This window comes from Eptatretus burgeri, chromosome 1 (assembly GCF_056783735.1).
Source record: "Eptatretus burgeri isolate ZD-2024b chromosome 1, Ebu_testis_v1, whole genome shotgun sequence".
NCBI lineage: Eukaryota > Metazoa > Chordata > Myxini > Myxiniformes > Myxinidae > Eptatretus > Eptatretus burgeri.
Window position 1 is genome coordinate 88,263,838 of NC_140961.1, and position 19,285 is coordinate 88,283,122.

A 19,285-nucleotide genomic window follows, 5' to 3' on the forward strand; every position below is an offset into this window, starting at 1 on the left:
TTTGTGGGTGAAGTTTCCATCCGATCTATCAAGGCGTTCTGGAGAAGAAGATTTTTTTAAAGGTTTATTCTTCAAAAAACACACAGCTGCCAAACCATGTGACCTGTGGCGTCACTTTTTGCTTCTCATGGATAGGTAGGTGATCATACCTGTAAAGTTTTGCCTCGATCTGTTCAGCCATTTCTGAGAAGTAGATTTTTGAAGGTTTTTATGTTAAAACCAATATAGCTGCCGAACCACGTCACTAATGACGGCAATTGTTTTCCCACATACAATTTAGCCATTGACCCTCAATTTTCGTACTGATTGGATAAAGCATTTGATGTATGCAATTATGACGTCATAATGAAGCCACCGAAGATATCATCAAATAAAAAAATCACACTTATTTCCCATGGGGAGTACTTCACATGTGCCAAGTTTAAATTTTTCCCATGGAGTGGTTTCGGAGATACAGAGGTCCAAAGTTTTTCCTTTTTCCCAATGTGGCTTCCACACCAAATGACCTATGACATCATAATTATCATCAAAACGTTCTGCATGTGTAGTCACACCTATGGTGAAAATTTCATATCAGTTGGATAAGCAGTTTCAGAGAAAACAAAAAATTAGCATGGACGTACGTATGTACAGACGGACAGACAACCCGAAAACATAATCCCTCCAGCGATTTCGTCAGCGGAGGCAGGAAAAAGTTTAACCAAACGTTATATTTTTAACATCAATTTCCACAACTTAAAATCCTCAGGGTTTTACCAAAAGTACTTGTACAATTAATGCAAACAAGAAACAATGCATGTCAGGAGCCTGTGGAACTTTCATGGCAATTTATCTGAGTAAGGACAGGATGCAGTAAAACAGAATGTGCAATGCTGTAAAGCATGGATATAATCTTAATAACGAAGACATAAACAATGCCGCATGGCATCACAATACATTGCAAACAAAAACAATGCATTCAGATAAAATGGTCGGCAAGAAATTCTGATTTTGAAGAAATGCAAACTTTAATGGATTAGAGGCTCACATTCCTTTTATACAAATAAAACTTATTTAAACAAATAAACCGAATGTTTATATATCTAAAGGAGTTAGAAAGAAAAATGAACCATGCAATGCTGAACATTCATAAGGCATAGGGTGTGTGTGTGTGTGTGTGTGTGTGTGTGTGTGTGTGTGTGTGTGTGTGTGTGTGTGTGTGTGTGTGTGTGTGTGTGTGTGTGTGTGTGTGTGTGTGTGTGTCAGGCAGATGTCTGACCCCTCCTAATAGTGGTGACTGGGTAATAAAAGGTACTCGGTACTGACCGGCTAACAGGGCGAATGCATTGCAGGCAAGGCCCAATATGGGCATATGCATTGGGTTCCACAATATGGCACCAATTGGCTTATTATCCCGTGGATATTCATCTGTGGAGAACTTAAATGTCTGGTGGGAAAGGTTTTGTCCACACGCATTCAGAATAAAGCAAAGTTTCTCCAATATGGTTTATGGATTCATGGAGCCAATCAAGTTCGACATTGACCTTTTCTCCCCCTCGTTGGAGGTCAAGTGGCTGTGAAGAGGGTAGCAAAACACAACAGGACAGGAGTGTTTCTATATATATATATACAGTGGCCTGCAACAGTATTCACCCCACTCCAAAGTTTTCACATTTTGATGCTTATTTAATGATGCTTTCAAATGAAACTATATATATATATATATATATATATATATATATATATATATATATATATATATATATATATATATATATATATATATATATATATAGTCTTCACAAACTACTCCAAAGTGATAAAGCTTAAAAATGCAGATCAAATTTGAATAAATTAGATTAAGTGAGAAAAAGCAGATGATTCTCAGTTGCATAAGGATAAAAACCCTTCACCTAATTAATCATAAATCACTTCAGGAGAAAATTATTTGTTTAAAGGTTACAAAATAAGTGTAATAGGTTTCACCTGTATGTAATCAGCAGTTTGACTTGAAAATTAAGCTCCCCCACTTATCCAAAGAGTTTTCAGGTACAACTCACTTGATCAACCAACAAGACAAACATGAAGACCAATGAGCTTTCCAAAGAAGTCAGACATAAAGTGGTGGAGAAGCACCGTGCAGGAGAGGGTTATAATAAGATATCAGTCACTCATTATTCCTTTGAGTACAGTGAAATCCATCATATCATCCAGACTCGACCCAGATCAGGTCGTCCATCCAAACTCAGCACAGCTGGGCAAGCAGGAAACTGGTTCAGGATGTCACTGCACGTCCAACAATGACTTTGATGAACACTGACCCCCATCTTGGATAGAGAGCCTTGCACTTCTTTCAATCAACAATATTCCATTCCCTTCACAAAGCTTCCCCCCCCCCACCCATGTACAGGTGGCAAGAAAAAAAAAGCCATCACTGAAAAATACGCATCTAAAATCTCATATGGAGTTTATGAAAAAGCATCTTAATGATATTGCAGTCATGTAGAGAAACGTTTTTGGGTCAGACAAGACAAAAGTAGAATTTTTTGGACTAAATTCTAAATTCAAAGTGCAACCTCTGGCGCAAGCCTAACACTGCATGCCACCCAGTTATCACCATCCCTCTTGTCAAGCATGGTGGTGCCAGCATCATGTTATGGGACTGCTTTTCATCAGCAGGGACTGGCAAGCTTGTCAGGATAGAAAGACAAGGGACGGTGAAAAGTACAGGAGAATCCTTGATGAAAACCTGCTTGAGTCAGCCATGAATGTGAAACTGGGTAGGAGATTCACATTTCATCAGGCCAATGATCCGAAGCACAAAGCTAAGGTCCCACCGGAGTGGCTGAATAAGAAGAAAATAAATGTTGTTGAGTGGCTCAGTTCAAGTCCTGACTTGAACCCAATTGAACATTTATGGGGAGACTTGAAGATTGCAGTCCATTGACGATCCCCATCAAACTTGGCAGAACTAGAACAATTTTCAAGTGAAGAATGGGAAAAGAGTTCACCATCTCACTGTACAAAGCTGGTAGAGATCTACCCAAAAAGACTCACAGCAGTCATTTCTGCAAAAGGTGCTTCCAACAAGTACTGAACTAAGGAGCTGAATACTTTTGCAACCAATGAATTTTGATTTGTCCATGTTTTTTTCAGGTATTCCTGACATCTAACTTCCTTCAACTATAACAGTGTTTAGTTTGAACCCTTCAGTTATGAAAAAACAGAAATTCATTTGGAAAAATTGTTTCTACATAAATCATAATTAATCTGAATGTGGCATTATTGGTAGAGGATGATTAATTTTGAAGGCCACTGTATGTAAACGTTTCACTGTTTATATTTCAAAATGTTGAAACACAAACAGTGAAACTAGCAGGGGTGTGTGTGTGTGTGTGTGTGTGTGTGTGTGTGTGTGTGTGTGTGTGTGTGTGTGTGTGTGTGTGTGTGTGTGTTAGAAATGAAAATGTTCTTAAAAGCAATGCTGCATCTGCAAATAGATACAATGTACAAATGAATGGAACGTGATATTTCAAAGCCGATTGTCAACAAACATTCATATTAAATTGGTATGTGTCGGAGGAAAAAAAAAAAAAAAGAGCAAGGAAATAAAAATTTCCAAAATATTTTTTCCATCGACCTCTAGAATTTTATATAAAGTATATAAAATTCTACCTTAATGTAAGAATTGTTAATATTAAAGGGAAGTAACAAATTCTGGCCAATAATGCCAACAACACAGATTACCCAGAGCTCTAACATGCTGTCTTGTTTAAAAAAAAAAAAGTTAAAAAGCTTTTTATTACAAATTTTGCAATGTTTTGAGGAAAAAAAAAAAACAGAATCCGATTTCAAAAGAAATGATTTACCGCATATTCAAGAACAACTTATCCAATATAATAAAATGAGTGCAATATTTCAGAAGCGTGCAGAATACTGAATAATATTTCACGGTTTATACATCATATATTTGATGAGGGTTGTAAGGAATATAATCAAGAAAATTATAAGCTCCCATATTTCTATAATATATCTATCAATCTTGTTAGAGTGACCAGAAAATAAACAATTTTTGTGGTCCTTCTTTTTAAACATTAGAATGCTAGTCTCACAATGGGAAGATAAGCCTGAGAAATCAAAACTCGCCAAGAAAAAAACGTAATTTAAAAGTAATTTCAAAAATGAACTTCGATTTCATCATTCCGCTAATTATCGTTCTTACAAATGACTCATTTGAATGCACAGACTGCACTTTGGAACTTTATATGGAACTGCACCATCACAGATCACTCACGATATGAAGTAAAAACATCAACCAATTTGCACAAGCACGTGGTACGTCTTCAAACGTCACAGATGAAAAAGCACTTTATGCAGGTCAACATGTGGCCAAGAGTTTGCTATCCATAAAATCTTGAATGCAGCACAATGGAAACAAATAACTAAGAAAGCAATCGGAATTAATCTTTTTTTTTTAATGGGAATGTGTTGAAGACCAGAATTGTAGTTAAAATGCCTGTTGTTTCTGTGGTCATTGAATTCATTGTCTGTTTTGAGATGCTCAAATGTTGCGACAAAAATCACCTGCTTGGTGTTGAGATCATAAACAAAGGAACTTGTATTACAAACTTGGTAAAGTTCAGTATTACAAACTTGGTAAAGCTCAGTCTAAAACGAACCCAAATGCCTATTTCCATGGTCAGCCACTGGAAGAAGTTCAGTCTCTTTTAATTCCTGGGCCTTGTCATCAACCACAACCTCTCCTGAGCTAATTATATAGCAAAACTAGCCTCCAAAATTAACTGCTTTCAGCATCCTCCATCATTCCAAGTCTTTTTTTTTGGAAAAAAAACCACAAGTATTCACAGTACTGCTCTCCCCTTTGGCTTGGTGCCCCAGCATTACATCAGAACCTATTTTGGAATCCATAGAATCTAAAGCTGTGAACAGTATTGGCATCTTCCGCAATGAGGCCAAAGTACAACACCTGTTGCTCTCACACCACAGGTGAGTGATCATCTCTTTTTTTTTTAACCACCTCTCCTCTGATCTAGCCACCTCTATACCAGTCCTCTAACCCTCACTAGTTCCTCACATACAAGTATTTTTTCAGCAACCCCTTCCTGGTTAAACTCCCAAAATACAGGCTGAATCCACAGCCTCACTGTTTGGCCTTTAACTCTCGTTTGTGGACCTGTCCTTGCAGAGGTAGTTGATTTACACTGTTCTTCCAGGGATTCAAAAAGCAGGTGCTAAAACACCATGTCGTTTCATCGCCGATCTCTTCTACCCTCATTAGCACCAGCTAACTCAACCCCCTTACTTGCAGGTTACTGTTTCTTCTCCTCTTTCCTGTTTGTTCATTCCTTTGGTTGTTGTGTCCCACCTGTTGCCTCGCTGTCAATATTTTGCCTTCTGTAACCTCACTCTTCCATCTGCCTAGAAAGTGTGTGTGTGTGTGTGTGTGTGTGTGTGTGTGTGTGTGTGTGTGTGTGTGTGTGTGTGTGTGTGTGTGTGTGTGTGTGTGTAAATATATGTATATATATATTTAGCAATGGTAAGTAATGAAAATCATTCCAGTGGATATGACTTCATATTTTCCCACCAATAAGACATTTCAGTATATAATTAACCTTTGGCTTCCCAAGATATGACATTAACTCAAGGATGCATTGTCATCATCAAAGTCTGGCAAATCAAAGCTATGAGAGAAATCAAAGACAATTAAAAACTGCAGGATGAGCTAGAACTCTGTACATTGTCACAAATCCCATTTCACACAACTGTCAAAACTCATCAAGAATGGTGCAGAACCTTCTTGAGGTAGCTCGTGAGGTCCTGCATATGCCTGTCCCCCACACCTCTGTTGAGTGCAAATGTTTCGAACATTGTGTGATAACATTTCAGTTGTTATCCCAAGGAAAGCGAGTTTTGAACTGAAACTTGCCAACTAGACAAAACGTGCACAGGTAGAAATTGCACATTTCAGATCACCTACATTTTACATGATGCCTCTGATCCAGTGCATTTGAAGGCACCAGAATAACGAGATGCATTCCTTAAGAATAAACACCTTGTTTGCCACAAAAAGACATAACGTACTATGTCCAGGAAAGACGAGGGCCCAAGCGAGTTTTCAAGTGGTGATTTTTTTCTAAAACCGATTGTATATGCAGTGTCCATTCATGAAATTAGCATTCCAACTGTATTTTTAATCTCGTCTATAATATACACCTTTCATACAAACTTGGTGAAGAGGGCCGACATAATAATGGTGCATCAAACAAAATGGAATTGTGAAAGGAAAGCATACACGGAATGAGAAATTGGTTTCAAGATTTTTCAATAGTGACCGGTCAATGTCTCACGATGTCCGAAGCTGTTATCTAAAGGCATTTGTACATGCATCTCAGGTAGGCCTTACTTCAATAAACTTTACAATTCTTTCAGAAAATAGTCTTTGTGCGAAGGTTTTGTGGGATACAAGTTTAATCACCTTGTCAATATATTTTCCACCATTTATCTTCTTTGTGGCCGTATGCCCATCTATCTCTACAACTCCCCATTTCTTTTATTCCCGTACGCTCTCACAACCATGAAGAGATATATCGAGGTCCCTTGTGCTGAAAGTTTTTCCCTGGTCATTCATTACATAAATGGTCCAATCAAATCCCCCAAATAAGTGTACAACATGACAATATCAACAATGCTTATGCTCAAATAAAGAGGACTTAAAATATTCATTCATATCCAAACTTTGCAGGAATTCCCTTGATATGAGCAAACAGAACATTTGAAGTCTTCCTTTAAAAATAAAAATAAATTCTTCATCGTGTGAACTATTCTACAGACTCATCCAACAGTGTTCTAAGAGAGAGTACATTTTTCAACAACCACTTAGCAATTTTTGACCATCGAATACATTTACGCCTTTTGCTGTCAACCCTCTGCAATCATTTCTTCCTTTACCACATTACATTCACGATTTTCACCTGCATCAACACCATTACCACCTCCACCATCATCAGCACCACTAGTTCCAATCCCAATGGATGCCGTGAAGGATGCTGCCTTTTCTCGTTCAGTGCAAGCTGAGCACACGCCATAGCGCCGAGGTCCGTACTGGATGCCAACACTTTCAGCAGACGAAAACGCCTGGCGACAAAGCTTGCAACTGAAGAATTTCTCTTTGCTGTGAACCTGTGAAGGTGAGCATGTGAGGGGTCGCATTAATAAAATGGCATTGATCGATACTAAAAGAGAGATGTTTGTCTGTCTGTCACCATTTTTCTCAGAGATGGCCCAAATGGATCTTTGTCAAACTTTCAGAGACTCATCAGTGAGTGTCGAGAAGTGTTTAGGCAAAAAAAGAAAAGTTTTTGAAAATTTTCAAAAAAAAAGTTGGATGTTTTTTGGTTTTCAAATCGCTCTGTACAAAGGTGTAATAGTAAATGATCCCCGACAACATCCCTTAATGGGTGTAGGAAAGTGTTTTAGGCCTCCACAAAGAAAATAGAAAAAAAAATTGATTTTTTTCAAATTGCTAACAGGATTAGAACAGCACCGGGCAACAAAGGGTACCTCTGTTAGTAAATCTCAATAAATTTTGCTTGCATCCTTACAATACTTCACGGACCGGTTGTGTGTGTGTGTGTGTGTGTGTGTGTGTGTGTGTGTGTGTGTGTGTGTGTGTGTGTGTGTGTGTGTGTGTGTGTGTGTGTGTGTGTGTGTGTGTGTGTGTGTGTGTAGCGCTACTCCTCCTGCAGTTCTGGGCCAATCACATACAGACCTGCTACGTAGGATCAGCGTGACCCCAATTAGTGCATCCCAATTAGTGCAATTAGTGTTTTTATTAGTGCAATTAGTGTTTTTTAGTGCAATTAGCGCAATTATAATAATTAGTGCAATTAGCGTGACCCCAATTAGTGCAATTAGTGTTTTTATCTTTGCCGGAGGTCTTGGGGGCGGGGGGGGGGGGTGGGTGGAGGGGACACAAATTCTCTATGTAAATGTATATTGTGTAGTGCTGCCTCTAGATGAGAGAAGACATTACAAGCCTCCACCATTTACAGTGCAGTATTCCTGTCCCCACATTTTCCAGTGCAGTGAGGTGTTTTGAATTATGAGCAGTAGGTATGTTTTTATTCCATGCAAGTAACCTGGGTTTTTTTTTTTTTTTTTTTTTGCATATACAGAGCTGACAGTTGCCTATACACTGCCCAAATGTTGCATGTTGCCTGCTTGGAACAAGATCACTCGTCGGGAGGGTGCTGTGCTAATTATGAATAAAGCTTCTGCTAGTGTTATCACAAGAATCAGCATCAAATTAATGTTTCATATGGATGATACAATCTTGACTTTTGAGGTTAAAATATACTCCTCACTAAGAATTTGGCAAGTTTTATTTTTATGGTACGTTCAAACATGTTCGTATTATTTGCCTGAAGAATACCAGCTCATTGATTGGTACGCTCCATCTATAAACATTATGCCAGTGGAAGCCAAAGCGACATTTTGTGATTCAAATGCCATACGCTATGTTGATACGTCCATTGTCTACTAATTTACTTGCAATTCATGGAATAACCACACTGGCCATTTCCTAATTTCCTCATCTCACAAGTGATATAACTAGTTTATCTTATGTGTGATGCAAGGGCAAAGCCAGAACTACTTTTAACATGGCCAAAAATGACACAAAACAGCGAAACCTTGGATGACACAGTATTTACTTAAAACACCCACTTTGGCCCCAAAAATAATTATATGAAATTAAAGGCACAAGGAATTACCAAACTGCAATGAATCTTATGACTTGACACGAAAAGTGGAAACAGACGCAAAATGTGTATCACAAGGCAGGGGAGGGGTGAGGGTGGGGGAGGGGGAGGGGGGAGAGGGATGTGGCAGCATGGAGACACACGAAGAAGCATGGAGAGACACGAGGGTTTATGGAAAGAAGCAATCTATCATGCTGGAGCTGTGTGGAGATACAGAATGCGAGTGGTCGTGATTCAATAGAATGTACGTCAAATTTCAGTGGAATGGAAATCAAGCCTTGTCAAGTGGAATGCCATCAACTTTCATTCAGCCAAATGTCGTTGCTCTTATTGCATTGGAAAGACCACAAATCACATCACAGAGTTCATTTTAAAAATAGGATTATGGTGCATTTTCTTTATTCGATGGTTAGAAAGTCTGGAGATTACACTTTTAGGAAAGGATCCATTCATATAAAAGACTAAATTTATCTGTAACCAATTAACTATTTCCATATTTTGGTACATTTTTCATCACGATTAAAATATGTTCAAAATGATTTGAGCAATAAATCATAAGAAATCAGGAATATCCATATCAAGACATAGTATGAATAATGGTTATTCTTGTTCTTCGTTCGTATGCAGCACAAGGCTGTGGGGTAGCATCATTGGCTGAAGGCGCGGCTGTGTTGATGATGCAGTGCCCTCTGCAGGTTAGGACAGGAATTTGGAATAACTGGTCTTCACGAAAGACACTGTGGGATCTTTAACATCCATCAACTAATGTCGGCAGATGCGATGCCCACTTTAACGTCCACCCGAGGGACGGCATACACACTGATGAATCACCCTGCTTGCGAAACTCCGGGATGACAGTTTATAGTGGCTATAAATGGGTATAAATATTCAAATATAAAGAACATTGAACTGCAAGCAAAATCAGAAGTTGCAAATAAAATTACACGAGTTAAGAAATATTTTAACTGCAAACTTAAGGATTTACTAGGTAACTAAACTTAAGGGTATGCTTGTGGCATGCAAGACTGCCTTCATTCCTATATTTCTGACTTCCTCCACTCATGAAGGAGAGACAAAGACAGAGAGAGACTTTTGAAGTCCTTTTATAATCACAAAATATATATTTTCAATTATATTTACACCAACCATTGGTACTCAAGCGCAATAAAGCAAAACATGCTTAAGAAAAAACACTAAAATACCACTCAACCAAAAGGAAAAAAAGAAGAGAAGATAAAGAGAAGGGAAGAAATAAAGAAGAGAAGAAATAAAGAAGAGAAGAAGTTATTAACTTTATACAGTACCCACAGTACACTACAAGAGTATTACCAGTTGGTTCTCACAAATACCTTCATGACACCAAGTATTGGTGAACTCATCAAGCTTTTTAGTGTCTTGGGAGGAACAAAAAAAAAAAATCAAGTTTTAGTTTTGCTGATATGACGGCATTAGAGAACATGACATTACATTGCCTGATGGGTTTACCATTTAATTTCTCTTTTCTTGAGAGACATATTGCCAGTTTGGCCGTCGCTACGAGAAACCTCATAAGCGTGTTTACCTTATTAGTCTTGGCATGAAAACCAAAAATAAAGGAATGTAAGGAGAACACATTCATTTTGTGTGACACAAAATTAAACCAATGAAATTAAGGGACCAATCTCACACAATTGATGAAGGCATGGAACACGTCTTCCGCACATATGCAAAACTGGCAACATGTGGATGCAAGAGAGGAATGACTAATTCGCTTATTGGAAGGAACTATCCAGTGGAACAACCTCCACTGGAGATCACCGGAACTTTTACTTATGAGCTTGCTATACATGGAGTCCCATACAGGTTCGGGGGAGGGCTCTGGCAGGCATCAGTCTCTTCAACCGGGTTACTCCATTCAATGGTGTATACCCAAGCAGTAACTTTGCACAAGACTTGTACAATTTTTGCAGCTCACCTTTTGAAAGAGGTTAAACCCCATTCTAATGGGGGGGGGGGCGGTGGTGGGGGAGGTAAGTCGTTGGAAATAAATTGTACATATAATCCAGGAAAAACGCACTCATTGTACAATACTTCATGCTCCGGGGTCCAGACTAATTCCAGTTGGACCCCTATGCGTATGACCTCTCGCAAGACTTTCCCAATCACTCTTTTTGACCGAGTTCCCGTTAGGTCGGCTATTTCTTGAACAGATTTCCACCTTCAACCTGACACATGCAGGAGGTGCCATACTTTTGTAATGCCAGCTATTATGAAATGTTGGCAGAAGTCCCGACTTCTGGGAATAGGGGGAAAAAAGAGGATTATAAAACAAAGGTTCTTGAGCAAACAGATTGGTGGCACAGGTGGCATACTGAAAGGCTTTGCCAGGCGTTCAACAGACTCTGATAAAAATCAGAGAGGAGATGTGTCAACACATTGAAGCAGGACCAGAAAACATTTGCAGCCATATCCAAGCCCAGCTGCTTGCTGCAAAATGTGAGTGGCCAAGAGATGGCTTGGTAATTGCTCTTCTGACAACAGTTTTTGTTCGGAGCATAGCCGAAAGGCCATTATACAGCTCCTGATGTCGACCATACTCTGGCCACCCTCAGCCAATGGACAGCAACCAACGTTCGGTCGTAACCAGTGATGGCCTCCCCAAAAAAGTCCAAAAGTTGCTTTTGCATGAACTTCAACAAGCTTTCCGGTGGTTGCAGGCAGATGAACCTGTGCCATAAAAAGAGGCAACTAAATTAATAATTACCTGGACTCAGCCTTTATATGGGAGGTGGGGCAGGGCTCTCTTCCACCAACTCAATCTTTTTTTACAAGTTCAGCAACACCATCCCATTTTTTCTGGCCATATTGTGGGGATCCCAGAAAAAAAACCCCAAGATATATAACACCTTCATCCACCAATTTTAACTTTGCAGGAAGGTGTACTGGTGGAACTCACGCCATTCTAGGTAAATTTTTTCTCACACAGGGAACCCATAAGGCTTTACTTTTTTCCCAGTTGCACTTCAAAGACGAAGCTAAACAAAACAAATCGAAACCGATAGAATAACTGAAGGCTACTCAGGGGATATAACCACTCCAGAAACATTCTTCCTCAGGAACACCAGAAGTGATTCTATAACAAGGGTGAATAAGAAGCCAGAGACCGGGCAGACTTGCCTTACCCCCCTCTGAACTTGCATGGGGAAAACAAGCTCATTGTTTACCTTAGACTGAATACTGTATGTTGTTGTATAATAAAGCAATGCAAGTCCTGAAATTAACCCCAAATCCATAACCTTCAAATAAATAAGACAAAGAGAGAGACATGGATTTTGTATCTTTTATTTTAAAACATTGCAAAAATAATAAATCTTATTATAATGGAGCAAACATATATGGTTATGCATGTATATTTGTGACAAGAACGTCATCTTTTTCTTCAAATTTTCTACACAAATTCCACCATTTTGTTTATACAGTGGCTTCAGAAAGTATTCACATTCATTGACTTTTTCACATCTTGTTGTGTTACAGCCTGAATTTAAAATGGATAAAATAAAATATAAATTGTCATCGATCTGCACAAAATACCGCATCATGACAAAGTGAAAACATGTTTTTAGAAATGTTTATGAATTTGAAAAATGAAAAGCTGAAATGTCTTGTGTAAATAATTATTCAACCTAGTGAATCAACACTTCGTAGAAGCGACTTTGGCAGTGATTACAGCTTTGAGTCTTCTTGGATAAGTCTGTGTAAGCTTTACACATCTGGATTTGGGGATTTTTCTCCCATTTTTCCTCGCAGATTTGCTCAAGCTCTGCCAAGGATGGGGAGCGTCGGTGAACAGCAATCTTCAAGTCTTTCCACTAATTCTCAATTGGAATCAAGTCTGGGCTTTGGCTGGGCCACTCAAGGACTTTCACATTCTTGTTCTGAAGCCATTCCAGTGTTGCTTTGGCTATATGCTTGGGGTCATTGTCTTGTTGGAACGTAAATCTTTGCCGCAGTCTAAAGTATAGTATTTTGCACTCTGAAGCAGGTTCTTCTCAATTATTTGCATGTATTTGGCTCCATTCATTGTTCCCTCTATCCTTACAGGTCTCCCTGTGCCTGCCGCTGAAAAGCATCCCCATTGCATGATGTTGCCACCACTATTGTTCACGGAAGGGATGGTGTTAGATGGGTGACGAGCTGTTCTTCGTTTCCATGAGATGGACCGCTTTGCATTCAGACCAAAGAGGTCAATTTTCATCTCGTCAGAACACAAAATAGTTTGCCTCATGCTCTCAGAGTCTTTTACATGCCTTTTTTGCAAACTCCAGGTGTGTTGTCATGTGCCTTTTTCTCAGGAGTGGCTTCTTTCTGGCTACTTTCCCATAAAGCCTAGATTTGTGATGTACTGCAGAGATTGTGGTCCTTCCGGCAGGTTCTTCCCTCTCAGCCATGGAACTCTGTAGTTCTGTCAGAGTGGTCATTGGGTTATTGGTCACCTTCCTAACCAAGGTCCTTCTTGCCCAGTTGCTCAGTTTGGTTGGAAGGCCAGCTCTAGAAAGAGTCTGGGTAGTTCCATATTCTTTCCATTTCCTAATGATGGAAACCACTTGCTCTTGAGAACTTTCAACACTCTAGAAATTGTTATATACCCTTCCCCAGATCAATACCTCCTCACAATTCTATCTCGTAGTTCTACGGAGAGTTCCTTGGACTTCATGGTGGAATTTCTGCTCTGACATGCACTGTCAACTGTGGGACCTTATATAGAGAGGTGTGTTTCTTTCTGAATCATGTCCAATCAATTGAATTGGCCACAGGTGGACTTAAATCGAGTAGTAGAGACATCTCAAGGATGGTCAAAGGAAATTGTCTGCCTGTGAGCTCAATTTGGAGTGTTATACCAAAGGGGTTGAATACTTATTGACGCAAGTCATTTCAGCTTTTAATTTCTAATTGATTTATAAAAATTTCTAAAAACGTGTTTTCACTTTGTCATTATGGGGTATTTTGTGTAAATTGGTGACAACATTTTTTGATTTAATTTTATCTTCTGGCTATAACACAACAGAATGTGACAAAAGTCTCAGGGTGTGAATACTTTCTGAAGGCACTGGATATATAAAGGTAACCTAAGAAACACATTCATGCCTTTACTGTATTCATCAGCACTAATTTTTTTGTTACTTCGAGTCGATTAATCGAGATATGGGCAAAATAATATATACGATGAAAAAACCCAGCCGGAAGAGTTAGGAAAGCGGTGTATTGAGGGCACGTCTGCTCTGTACAGTTGGCAGTTTGACTTTTAAATCCAGTTTTTGATATTGTGTTGTATTGGCCGACGAGCTCTAACTGATAACTTAAAATAAACAAGCCGGGAGGCGACGATGGTTCGCGGGCATTATTGAACAATGCCACAATAGGTACAATTGAGTTTGAGGAAGCCCTACTGTAAAAACCTATCTCTTCCATCAAAATTGACAAATCAAATCGGATTTTTTATATGTTGTACTTATGGACATTACAGACAGCTTCTTGGAAATGAAATTGCGAGAAAGAAAATCGAGAAAAAAATAAAAATAAATACAAAGTTCAAGCAGGCGTGGCTCTGCCCACAAGGGGCATGGGACACCCCTCATACAAAAAGACACAACTAGACCATGATATCTAGCTTGTGTCGAAGTTTCATCAAGATCACATCAAACGTCACGGAGCTATGCTCTGGAGAGAGTCACAAACAGACAGACAGACAGACAGACAGACACACCGCCACAACGAAAATAGTGGTCACTGCTGGCGCCCGCGAACCAATATAAATTTGTGATCAGTTCCTTGCTATTTATACGTGTTGGATTCTGACTTCTGATTCACAGTATATATTCAGAGTACAAAATATATTTGGCCGCCCCCCCAACCCTTCCACCAACCCCCACCATCCCCCCAGCATCATCCACCCCATTCCGGATCCCCCCTCCATTGCATCACCCCAAAACACCCGATCCACCGTCACCCCCCCTCATCCTCTCACTCCCAGAGAAAGCAGGCATGGTCAAAGATGCCTATGCCTCTGCAGTGATGTATGGTGAGGTGTGTGAAGCATGCCGAGCCACGCTAGTAATAATAATAAAAACAAACAGGAAGTTGACTGTCATTTCAGAAAAGAAGGAAGAAAAACCAAACTTGCATATGCATTCAAACCTACACTAAAGGAGGTACAATGACAAAGGTTTGGAGGAGAAAAATCAAGTGAGTTCAGAAAAGATATAAATGGATAAATCTTTACCCGTTCCATTTCATAGGACATTTTTGCTCCCAAACAGGTGCATGCGGTACAGAGGTGTGATGTAGAATGCATACTACTTGCACCAAAATCCTAGACCTAGAGTCCTAGAGGATCAGATGCCCACCACATTCACAATAGCATCGGCCTCAAGCCAACTGTCACTTGATTTATATAGATTCCCAACCGATCTAATGCCTTTGCTGAATTGATGATCTGATCAACAAATTGCTGAATTAAATACCTGTCACTTGACATACCATTCAGATAGAAAATGTACAACAAGGGTTTGATAAAGAACATGCATTTTGAGTCGGAATGTGCAGCTCTCGTTATCTTCAGGGTCTGCCATGCATTCAATACACTTTGGTAGAACCCAGAGAGAGAGGACACGTATATTTTTGAAAGATCCACCATAAACAAGGTAAGGTAATAACCCAGTCTCCCAATCTGTTGCAACAGGTGACAAGCTACATTGCCACATGGTGGAGATGATCATGCACATAGCATGCGGGGGGGAGGGGGGTACGTGACGTTTAAATGCCGTGAAGCGGCACATTACATCAACCAAACCTTGGCCTCCATCACTCAGAGGCAAACTCAGAAGTCGCTGCCAGTGTTTCCTGTTCCAGAAAAAGCGTGCACAAAGCACTTCTGAAGTTGGCTGAATAACACTACAAGAGGATTCAGTACAAAAAAAAAAAAATCTACGCCATAAGGTAGAGTCCACAAAACTATTAATTACTCGAGCTCTTCCACGATATGACAGTTGAATAAATAAACCATTCAATTTTTGCAACTTCACCTCAACATGATTGAATGCAGCTTCTTTACCCCAAAAACCCCAAGATACTTCACACCATCATTAACCCCAAAAAGTGACTGGAATTATTGTGACAAGTCGGTAAGAAGGTCCAAGCAAAAAGGCACTCATTTTGCTCCAATTTATTTGTGCAGCATAAGCTTTCCCAAATATGGACAAACACAGGATCATAGCTTCAAAGTAAATGAGAACATCGCAATAATTAAACAGATATCACCAGCATAGGCTAACACCTTGATTGGATGCTCGCAGTAATAAGCGACAAAACCAGCAAGTCTAGATTACAAAGGAAAACAGCCTCCCAGAGAGAAGAAAACCTCATCAAATTATGCAAAAGTGGATCCTCTCAACTACTAATGACAGACCGATTTAGATTTCTTCCAATTAGAAGCAAGGTCTGGAATCTGTCATTGCAGTTTACATCAAATCCTTCCTTTTCTCCAATGGACTGATCAAAGATTATCAGTTTGGTTTCAGACCCGGTCATTCTTCACTGGACATGCTGCTTCTACTCTCCCAACAATGGATGGAATTCCTCAATCCCAGACATGAGATCAGGGCTGTTGATCTCGACATATCTCAAGCATTTGATACAGTCTGACACCCCACATTGATCTCCAAACTCTCTGCTTATAGCACCCAAGGCCACCTCCTCTCATGGATCACTGACTTCCTCCACTCACATATTCAGCATATATGTAGCTCTTAACTGGATCCTCATAAATCCTCTCCTGTCCCCATCAAAGTAGGAGAGCCCCAAGGTAGTGTCTTGGGTGCAGTCTTGTTCCTTATCTTCATCAATTACCTTTATGATTCCCGAGAAAGTCTTGCCAATCTCACTGCTGACAATTCCACAATCCACAGTATCATTTCTCAACTTTCAGACAGGCAGGCAGCAGCCCATTCCCTTTCTACAGACATTGATAGAATCAGGAGCTGATCCAACACTTGGAATGTGACATTCAACCCCGACAAATCCTACACACTCACGGCCCCTCTCTCCTCATGCAAGGGGAGGAGAGAGGAGCCAGGACGCAGGCTAAAGAGAGAGGGGCCAGGACGCAGGGTGAGGAGAGAGGGGCCGGGACGCAGGGTGAGGAGAGAGGGGCCGGGACGCAGGGTGAGGAGAGAGGGGCCGGGACGCAGGGTGAGGAGAGAGGGGCCGGGACGCAGGGTGAGGAGAGAGGGGCCGGGACGCAGGGTGAGGAGAGAGGGGCCGGGACGCAGGGTGAGGAGAGAGGGGCCGGGACGCAGGGTGAGGAGAGAGGGGCCGGGACGCAGGGTGAGGAGAGAGGGGCCGGAGCGCAGGGTCATGAGAGAGGACCAGGGTGCAGGGTCAGGATAGAGGGGCCAGGGCGCAGGGTCAGGAGAGAGGAGCCGGGGCGCAGGGTTAGGAGAGAGGGGCTGGGGAACAGGGTCAGGAGAGAGGAGCCGGGGCGCAGGGTCAGGAGAGAGGGGCCGAGGCACAGGGTCAAGAGAGAGGGGCCGGGGAACAGGGTCAGGAGAGAGGGGCCGAGGCACAGAGTCAAGAGAGAGGGGCCGGGGAACAGGGTCAGGAGAGAGGGGCCGAGGCACAGGGTCAAGAGAGAGGGGCCGGGGAACAGGGTCAGGAGAGAGGGGCCGGGGAACAGGGTCAGGAGAGAGGGGCCGGGGAACAGGGTCAGGAGAGAGGGGGTGGAGAGTGAAGGAAGCAAGGAGTGAAGCACAAAAGGAGGGGGTGGGGAGTGAATGAAGCAAGGTCAGCATGATATAAACACGATGGTGGATTAGTAACGAGTTTACGAATCATCCGGAGATGGAGAGAGGGGTGGAATGTGAAGCAGACTAGGACAAATGGATTGGGAAGCAAGTAAGCAGGGAGATTGAACAATTTTAAATCACTGTTTAAAAAGTTTTAAATTAATGGCGAGAGAGTGAGGAAAAATTTTTTTTTTTTTTTTGTAAGTTTTATTTGTATTAAACAGGAGGTAAAAGGAAGGAATTAAAATATGTGTGGTGGATAATGGGACAGAGATAATTGGAGACACATCGTGGGTGAGGGGAAAGTTGGGGAGAGGGGAGGGGAGGGGGTGCAAGTAAAAACAGGCAGGCCCAAAACTATCTGAGCCTAAGATGGAGGATCACAATAAATATTGTACGAGCATAAATAAAGACAGCCTGAGAGAGCACTCAATACGAAAAGAAATTGACACAGAGAACATAACATCTAAGACAGTACAGCCAAATCCATAACGATTACTTAGCTTTTGGGAAGCAGATCTCTTAGAGGACCAAAATAAACAACCAAGACCAGGTAACCAGAAATTGAAGCCAAACCGAAGTATTGTTGATAAAATACTTATTATTTGAGCTTTTGCTTTATCCCACCACAACAAATGGATTTACTGAATAGTCGGACTTCCATTTCAAAAGATCCGTCCAGAAAACTTCATAAGATTGAGTGAAATTTAATTCTTCTTAAATTTCCATTTTTTAGAAAGTCAAAAAAACTTCTAAAGCGAAGCAATGTTCTTAAAAACCTGATCACACAACATCAGTTTTAGAAACTCCAGGAAAAAAAAAGGGTGTTTGTGAGGGTGCTGTAGTCACCAAACATCATGGATATGGTGTTTGTAATTGTGCCAGTGAATTGTCTCGGCGTGCATGGATGAGGTTCTGGCTCATTTGGGTCCAATTAGGAATTAACTGTGCAATTAAAGCCACCTCCTATAATTAGACAAGCCTGTGCATCGACTGTTTTAGGAAAAGTTCTTAAATGGACAAAAAAGAGAGACGATCATTATTTTTGCTTGGAGCATCCACATTTACAATCATAAACGTGACATTATTAAGGTAGAAGTGATAGAAAACAAGATGAACATCAATAACGCCAGCAAATTGGAGAGAAGATGGTGAGAAATGTATTTTCAAGATAAAAACAATACCTACCTTACATGATGAGCTATTATTAGGGAAAGAGTCCTTGTCCATAATCATTTTAACATTGAGCCTGAGAGGACTTAACAGCATGATTTTTCGTGAATCAAGGCTATGTCAAGACCATTTACTTCTATAAATTTCCTGCTTTGGACCTGACGGAGCGAACTTCCACCACCATAAATATTCATCGTTCCGATCTCATAGAGGATTAAATAAACCTAGCTTATGCACATAATGCATTCAAGGAAAGGCTGCAAGTCTGAAAAATAATCTGTTGGGTTCATGCATATTTTCCTGAAGGAATGTTGTCGGAAAACTTTTTTTCTGAGCTGGTGAAACAGTGCCTTGGTCAGCCAAATCTTTCACCGCTTCATTCTGACTATTTTCTTCATCCATTTCAGACTCATCAGAATCAGTTTTGTTCAATGCTACCACAAACTACCACTATCCTGCAAGGCAACACTGCCTTCACGATGAAAACACGAATCTCTCCCAGCTTCAACATTAATGTACTGTCCTACCATGGTA

General features: G+C 40.6%; 1 protein-coding gene across 3 annotated transcripts in view; it reads right to left on the reverse strand.

Annotated features, from left to right (window-relative positions):
• Positions 1-812: 812 nt before the first annotated feature.
• Positions 813-19,285, reverse strand: part of LOC147034918 (zinc finger and BTB domain-containing protein 46-like) — a 62,360-nt gene continuing 43,887 nt past the window's right edge. For all 3 annotated transcript variants that reach the window (XM_085891117.1, XM_085891113.1, XM_085891126.1), the window contains exon 5: positions 813-7,179. In XM_085891117.1, the coding sequence (XP_085747243.1) occupies positions 6,919-7,179 (261 nt within the window). In that variant the 3' untranslated portion in view covers positions 813-6,918. The remainder of the gene's footprint in view (positions 7,180-19,285) is intronic.